The sequence below is a fragment of the Triticum dicoccoides genome, chromosome 6B (assembly GCF_002162155.2).
Source record: "Triticum dicoccoides isolate Atlit2015 ecotype Zavitan chromosome 6B, WEW_v2.0, whole genome shotgun sequence".
In the NCBI taxonomy this organism is placed as follows: domain Eukaryota; kingdom Viridiplantae; phylum Streptophyta; class Magnoliopsida; order Poales; family Poaceae; genus Triticum; species Triticum dicoccoides.
Window position 1 is genome coordinate 466,638,038 of NC_041391.1, and position 7,172 is coordinate 466,645,209.

At 47.9% G+C, this 7,172-nt stretch overlaps 1 protein-coding gene across 1 annotated transcript; it reads right to left on the reverse strand.

Annotated features, from left to right (window-relative positions):
* Positions 1-3,916: 3,916 nt before the first annotated feature.
* On the reverse strand, positions 3,917-6,973 carry LOC119321862 (gibberellin 2-beta-dioxygenase 6-like). Its single transcript, XM_037595378.1, has 3 exons — positions 6,110-6,973; positions 4,977-5,301; positions 3,917-4,291 (listed from the first exon to the last, which is right to left on the reverse strand). The coding sequence occupies exons 1-3, from the start codon at positions 6,595-6,597 to the stop codon at positions 4,061-4,063; spliced, it is 1,044 nt and encodes a 347-aa protein (XP_037451275.1). The 5' UTR covers positions 6,598-6,973; the 3' UTR covers positions 3,917-4,060.
* Between the last annotated feature and the right edge of the window lie 199 nt (positions 6,974-7,172).

Consider the following 7,172-nt stretch of genomic DNA (forward strand, 5'->3'; position numbering starts at 1 on the left):
GGAGAAAAAAATCAAGGAGAAAGTTTCATCGCGTTTCACGACACGGAGCCGCTGCCAAGCCCTAATCTCTCTCGGGAGGGCTGATCTGGAGTCCGTTCAGGGCTCCGGAGAGGGGGATTCGTCGCCGTTGTCATCACCAACCATCCTCCATCACCAATTTCATGATGCTCACCGCCGTGTGTGAGTAATTCCATCGTAGGCTTGCTGGACGGTGATGGCTTGGATGAGATTTACCATGTAATCAACTTTGTTTTGTTAGGGTTTGATCCCTAGTATCCACTATGTTCTGAGATTGATGTTGCTATGACTTTGCTATGCTTAATGCTTGTCACTAGGGCCCGAGTGCCATGATTCCAGATCTGAACCTATTATGTTTTCATGAATATATGTGTGTTCTTGATCCTATCTTGCAAGTCTATAGTCACCTATTATGTGTTATGATCCGACAACCCCGAAGTGACAATAATCGGGATACTTCTCGGTGATGACCGTAGTTTGAGGAGTTCGTGTATTCATTATGTGTTAATTCTTTGTTCCGGTTCTCTATTAAAAGGAGGCCTTAATATCCCTTAGTTTCCGTAAGGACCCCGCTGAACACGGGAGGGTAGGACAAAAGATGTCATGCAAATTCTTTTCCATAAGCACGTATGACTATTTACGGAATACATGCCTACATTACATTGATGAATTGGAGCTAGTTCTATATCACCCTATGTTATAACTATTGCATGAGGAATCGCATCCGACATAATTATCCATCACTGATCCATTGCCTACGAGCTTTTCATATATTGTTCTTCGCTTATTTACTTTTCCGTTGCTACTGTTACAACTACTACAAAAACCCCAAAACATTTATCTTTACTTTTGCTACCGTTACCTTTATTATCATACCACTTTTTGCTACTAAACACTTTGCTGTAGATACTAAGTTATCCAGGTGTGGTTGAATTGACAACTCAACTACTAATACTCAAGAATATTCTTTGGCTCCCCTTGTGTCGAATCAATAAATTTGGGTTGAATACTCTACCCTCGAAAGCTGTTGCGACCCCCTATACTTGTGGGTTATCACATCTCCATAGCCTATTAATTTGCCTAGTTGGTGTGAGAATTTCTTTCTCCTTTTTATCTACTGCCACCTTCTATTCCACCCATAGTGCTATATCCATGGCTCATGCTCATGTATTGCGTGAAAGTTGAAAAGGCTTTAGAACGTCAAAAGTATGGCACAATTGTTTGGCTTGTCATCCAGGTTGTGCATAGTAAATACTTTGTGTGATGAAGATAGAGCATGATAAGACTATATGATTTTGTAGGGATAACTTTCTTTAGCCATGATATTTGGAAAATCCATGATTCCTTTATTGGTATGCTTGAAGTATTATTATTTTTATGTCCATATTAAACTTTTTTAGAATCTTATGGATCTGAATATTCATGCCACAATAAGAACGATTACTTGATAAACATGTTAGGTAGCATTCCACATCAAAAATTCTATTTTTATCATTTACCTATTCAAAGACGAGCAGGAATAAGCTTGGGGATGCTTGATACATCTCCAACGTACCTATAATTTTTTATTGTTCCATGCTATTATATTATCCATCTTAAATGTTTTATATGCATTAATATGCTATCTTATATCATTTTTTGGGACTAATCTATTAACCTAGTGCCCAGTGCAACTTGTTGTTTTTTCCTCGTTTTTGTCTTTTACAGAAAATCTATACCAAACGGAGCAAAACTTCTTGAGAATTTTTCTTGGACTACAAGACAACCACGAAGCTTCGGGGGGAGGCCAGAGGAGCCACGAGAGGGCCACAAGCCCTAGGGGCGAGCCCTAGCCCCCCCCCCCCAAGGCTTGTGGGCCCCTCGGGACTCCCCTAACCCTAATATCAGCTCCATAAATACCCAAATATTCCCCTTACATCAGAGGGCACACCAAAAATACATTTCCGCTGCCGCAAGCTTCTGTTCACGTGAGATCCCATCTTGGGGCCTTTTCCGGCACTCTGCCGGAGGGGGATTCGATCACGGAGGGCCTCTACACCAACCTTGTTGCCCTTCCAATGATGTGTGAGTAGTTTATCATAGACCTATGGGTCCATAAATAGTAGCTAGATAGCTTCTTCCCTCTCTTTGATCATCGATACAATGTTCTCCTCGATGTTCTTGGAGACATATTCAATGTATTCTTCTTTTGCGGTGCGTTTGTTGAGATCCTATGAATTGTGGGTTTATGATAAGATTATCTATGAATATTATTTGAGTCTTCTCTGAAGTCTTTTATGCATGATTAAGATAGCTTTGTATTTCTCTCCGATCTATCGATTTGGTTTGGCCAACTAGATTGGTTTTTCTTGCAAGGGGAGAGGTGCTTTGTGATGGGTTAAATCTTGCGGTGTCCTCACCCCAGTGACAGTAGGGGTAGCGAGACACATAGTTGTATTGTTGCCATTAAGATAAAAAGATGGGGGTTTTACCATATTGATTGGATCTATCCCTCTGCATTATGTCATCTTGCTTAAGGCGTTATTCCGTTCTTGTTAACTTAATACACTAGATGCATGCTGGATAGCGGTCGATGTGTGAAGTAATTGTAGTAGATGCAGGCAGGAGTCGGTCTACTTGTCATGGACGTGATGCCTATATTCATGATCATTGCCTTAGATATCGTCATAACTATGCGCGTTTCTGTTAATTGCTCAACAGTAATTTGTTTACCCACCGTATGCTTCCTTCAAGAGAGAAGCCTCTAGTGAAACATATGCCCACCGGGGTCTATTTTCTATCATATTATTTTGAGATCTATAAAACCAAAACCCAAAAATACCTTACTTGAGTTTATTTATGTTTACTTTATTTTACACTTTTACTTATCTCTTATACCTATCTCTATCAGATCTCACTCTTGCTAGTGGCCGTGAAGGAATTGACAACCCCTTTTTCGCGTTGTGTGCAAGTGTTGTTAGTTTGTGCAGGTGCATCTATTGGAGACTTGTGTGTTCCTCCTACTCGATTGATACCTTGGTTCTTAACTCAGAGAAATACATATCTCTACTTTGCTGCATCACCCTTCCTCTTCAAGGAAAAAAATCAACGCAAACTCAAGAAGTAGCAGTTGTCCCCCCCCCCTCCTCCTCCTCCTCCTTCCCGCCTCCTCCTCCTCATCCTCCGACGGCCTCGGCGAACTCGGAGGAAGGCGGTGGTGAAACGAGTAGCCCGCCTCGCCCGGATCTGCTCCAGTAGCTGCAGCCACCGCTTCGGAGTGAGCATGCCTTAGGTGGTGATTCGGCGCCTCGGCATGGTAGCGGCGGGCGGATTTGAAGTGACGGGGGTGGAGAGGAGAAAGGGGAAATGGGGCTGATAGGGTTCGGATGTCGCTGTCCGGCTTAAATAGTCGACCTCTTCCCACAGGCGGCACGCCGGAGCGGCGCCACGCGGTGTGGAGCGGAGGAGACTCTCGTCAGACAATCGGCCCCAGCGCTCAGAGCCTACGTGGCGGGGGCGTCCGGGTGTCCCATATCCGCCTCATATTTGGCGGCCAGTTCGGGCGTTTGGGCCGACTATGGATAGCCCGGATGGGTGGCTAAATTTTGTTCGGACACCGCGCAACTTGTCCGGGCGTTTGAGGCGGGTATGGGGACTTCGGTTGTAGATTCTCTAAGCAAACGAAGAAGAGGGGAAAAACAATACGGTAAATACAATAGAACCTACCACTATAATTTTTTTAGGCCATTAATCCCCCATTCTTATATGCTTAGGTGGATGCTCTCCTACTAGTACATGCGTGCACACTATTCTACACACACAAATTATTATTCCCTCTGTCTAAAAAATATAAGGAGTTTTTGAGACTATCATTTTAAGACAGGGGAGTAACAAATTACAATGACACATGCACTCTTAGTTTCAGAAAGAGAACCATAAAATAAAATAACGTGCTCTTACTATTACACGGGCGGCGTATACAGAGGAAACATGTACATATTGACATGGATAAACAAGCCTAGTCTGCATGCAAGATGTATTTTTATAGCCATGCAGGAGCAATCTACAGCAGAAAATTGGGGAGGCCAATCTTCTTCCCCGTCTTCTTGACGTCTTCCTGCACCCTTCTCCGATACTCCCCGAAGGTGAAGGTCCTGTAAGGTGAAGGCTCTTCGCATGCGCCGATGGGCGAGTCGTACGACGGGCAAAGGAAGTATGCCACGGAGTACCTCTCCGTCGTCGCGTTGGTCACCACTTTGTGCTCCACGCTCTTGTATCTGTTGTTGCTCCATGCCTTCATTCAAGATATATAAAACCATATAAAGGGGACATTATGAACCGACATTCTATCAGGAATTTAAAGTAAATACAGTGCATCATATAAAATACGTATACAACTTCCATGATTTTTTTTTTGCATGGCAAATGATAGGTTTTTCTGTTAACTCCCTGATACAAGTTGAACGATGACGAATCTACGGCTGTATAATAATGCCCCATATAGTATATATAGGAAAAATAGTAGGAGTAGCAGTACTATATGTTGCGCTGTGCTGTGCCTGGGTTGCCTAGCAAAAGTTGCGGCGTACCATGTGAGCACCATGGAGTGTACAGGTCTCGCTTTTGTACATGCAATGTTTTGCTGTCCCCTGAATTAGCGGAATCCATAGGCTTTTCCTTAGCGACGGTACAGTCACAGAGGCACAAGCCCAGCCAGCGCATACAAGTACGCAAGTTGTGGATATGTATGACAGGGCAGCTTCCCCTTTTAGAGCGTCGGGGTACACACCCGGCATAAGTTCATAGGTGCCGCAGTGGTACGTACAAGCCAGGTTTGGACTCATCAAGCTAGTGGAGGCCGGCCCGGCACAGAGCCACCTTCATGAGCTGACAAGTGTGTAGTACTCTACTAGGGAAAGTGTGTGCTATGCTAGGAGTATCGGTTAACATGCATGCATGTGGGTAAGGTATGCATGTACCTGGAAGAGGTCTCCAATGTTGACGATGAGAGCGCCGGGAATGGGCTTGACGGCCACCCACCGGGAGCCCTTCATCAGCTGCAGGCCGCCGACTTGGTCCTGGCAGAGCACGGTGAGGAAGTCGCTGTCCGTGTGCGGCACCAGGCCGAAGGCGTCCGGCGAGAACGGGCACGGCGGGTACCTGTTCAGCCGGAGGAAGCACGTCCTCTCGTCGCACCCTTCCGGGAAGCGTTGGCCGGCGGTGTGTCCCAGGCTCTCGGCCAGGACGCACGCCAGCGTGTTGGCCAGCTTTGACATCGCGTTCGCCACCTCCTGCGTCACATCCCTGCACCGTCCACACACACACAAGCTTTCCTTAAGTTATTTGCTAACTGTACTAGTAGTACTATACTGCTGTTCATTCGCACCGCCAACCCGAAAACGCTTCCTTAATTTATGCCCTATTAAGCAATGACTAACAAGATTAACTAGCTGTTAGTTTCCTTTCCTCTATCAGAACCAAATGAATTTCTAGAGCTAAAAACGAACTTTCAGTTGACATTCGCGTAGGCGTCACGATCGTGTAGGCATTGTTTTCACCACGATTGGGGACGCTCGTGATCTGGATCGTCAGACACAATAGATGCATATATAGTTGATTATGAAGTTGATCGAGAAATATTCACCGCACTGATACTTGCTAGAGTTAAAGCATTTTCCACATCAGACACACGCGGATTTGATCTACTTCTTGACTACGCCACAACATTCCGAAGACGATGTTGCTGCACCAGCTTTTTATTGTGACATGATGTTGCTAGACCAGCTTAATCGCTGTAATTAAACACGTCCCTTCTTTTTTACCGGGTCCTTATTCGCCCGCACTACTACTAAATGTCTCGATCATGTTTACCGTGACGGTCCTCACATGATGGGAAAGCTTTCCAATATTATTCCCGGTACATGAGAAGTACCGGCACTTCACTAAAGAAAATAAATCTTAATCAGGATCACGAAGGCACACATGTCGATCGAGCAGCCTAAACACACTCGAGCTAGCTCTACATTAGGAGTGCTAAGCTAGCTTAGCCACTCCCACCGTGACACTGGACGCGTCGATGGACCACACACTGTAGGAGTACATACGCACGTACCTGATGCTGGTGAGCTCGCCGTAGCTGCAAGGGCTACCGGAGATGCCGGCGAGCGGGACATGGAAGGCCTCGGACCAAGACAGCTGCCTTGGCGACGTGGCGGTCGGGGAGCCCCAGCGGTAGGAGTCGTTGAGAAGGCCGGCCGTGGCCTTGGCCTCGAACGGCAGGCGGAAGAGGCGCACCTGCTCCCGCCGCATCGCCTCCAGGAGCTCCTGCTTGACGCCGTGGTTGACCACCTGGAAGAAGCCCCATTCAGCGGCCGCGGACGCTATCGCCGCCGCGCATGCCGCCCTCTCCTCCGTGCCCCCGCCGCACGCCGTCAGGCACCCAACGTCGATCATCGGGAGCTCGCATTCCGACACGGGCGGGGCCTGGCAGCCAGGCGGCGGCGCCGAGGCGCACTCGTCGGCTTTGTTGCCACCGCGGAGCAGGGCGTAGTAGCTGTCCGCCAGAGGCGGCTCGGCCGTGCTCTCGGCGAAGGCCGGCATGGCTGGCTGGCTCCAAAGCTAAGCTAGCTAGCTACGCGGGAGCTGTGAATAGCTAGCTACGTGCGCACGCAGGCAGCTCGGGATGATCGAAGAGCAAGCTAGCTAGCTGTTCCCGTGTGTGCGTGTGTGTGTGTGTCGAGCTTGTTCTTGGATGTCATGTGAGCATGGGCAAGCTGTTTATATAGAAGGCGCGTCCGGCGAGCGGTATGCCGTGGCTTTGGCTCGTGTGTCAGGCCGGGACGCGCACTCGTGGGCAGCAGGACCTGCATGGGTGATGGGTCTGGCTGGCCCGCCCGATCGAGGCGCCGGGGGTTTAAACTTTAAAAGTTCGATCGGCCGGGCTGGTAACAGCGCGGCACAGGACGACACTTGGAGGCGGCAGGGGCGACGCGGGGTGCTCCGCGTTTTTTTGACTGAGCGAGCCGTGCTTGTCAATGCTCATTGGGCGTGCATGGCGATGCGGACGGCTACAATTTTATTAAATCCGTTTTTATATAGTATCTCGCCACAACTGTACGTGCGCGCGCGCGTACGTACTCAACAGTGAGATTTTCTCGAAGTGTTTTTTTCGTCCG

What these genes read in the sequence shown, in the direction of transcription:
- LOC119321862 (XM_037595378.1), bottom strand. Translation starts at nt 6,597, where the DNA reads ATGCCGGCCTTCGCCGAGAGCACGGCCGAGCCGCCTCTGGCGGACAGC. An exon ending in GGCGAGCTCACCAGCATCAG is followed by an intron (nt 5,302 to 6,109) that starts GTACGTGCGTAT and finishes TGGACGGTGCAG; the next exon opens with GGATGTGACGCAGGAGGTGG. An exon ending in ACATTGGAGACCTCTTCCAG is followed by an intron (nt 4,292 to 4,976) that starts GTACATGCATAC and finishes TCTTGAATGAAG; the next exon opens with GCATGGAGCAACAACAGATA.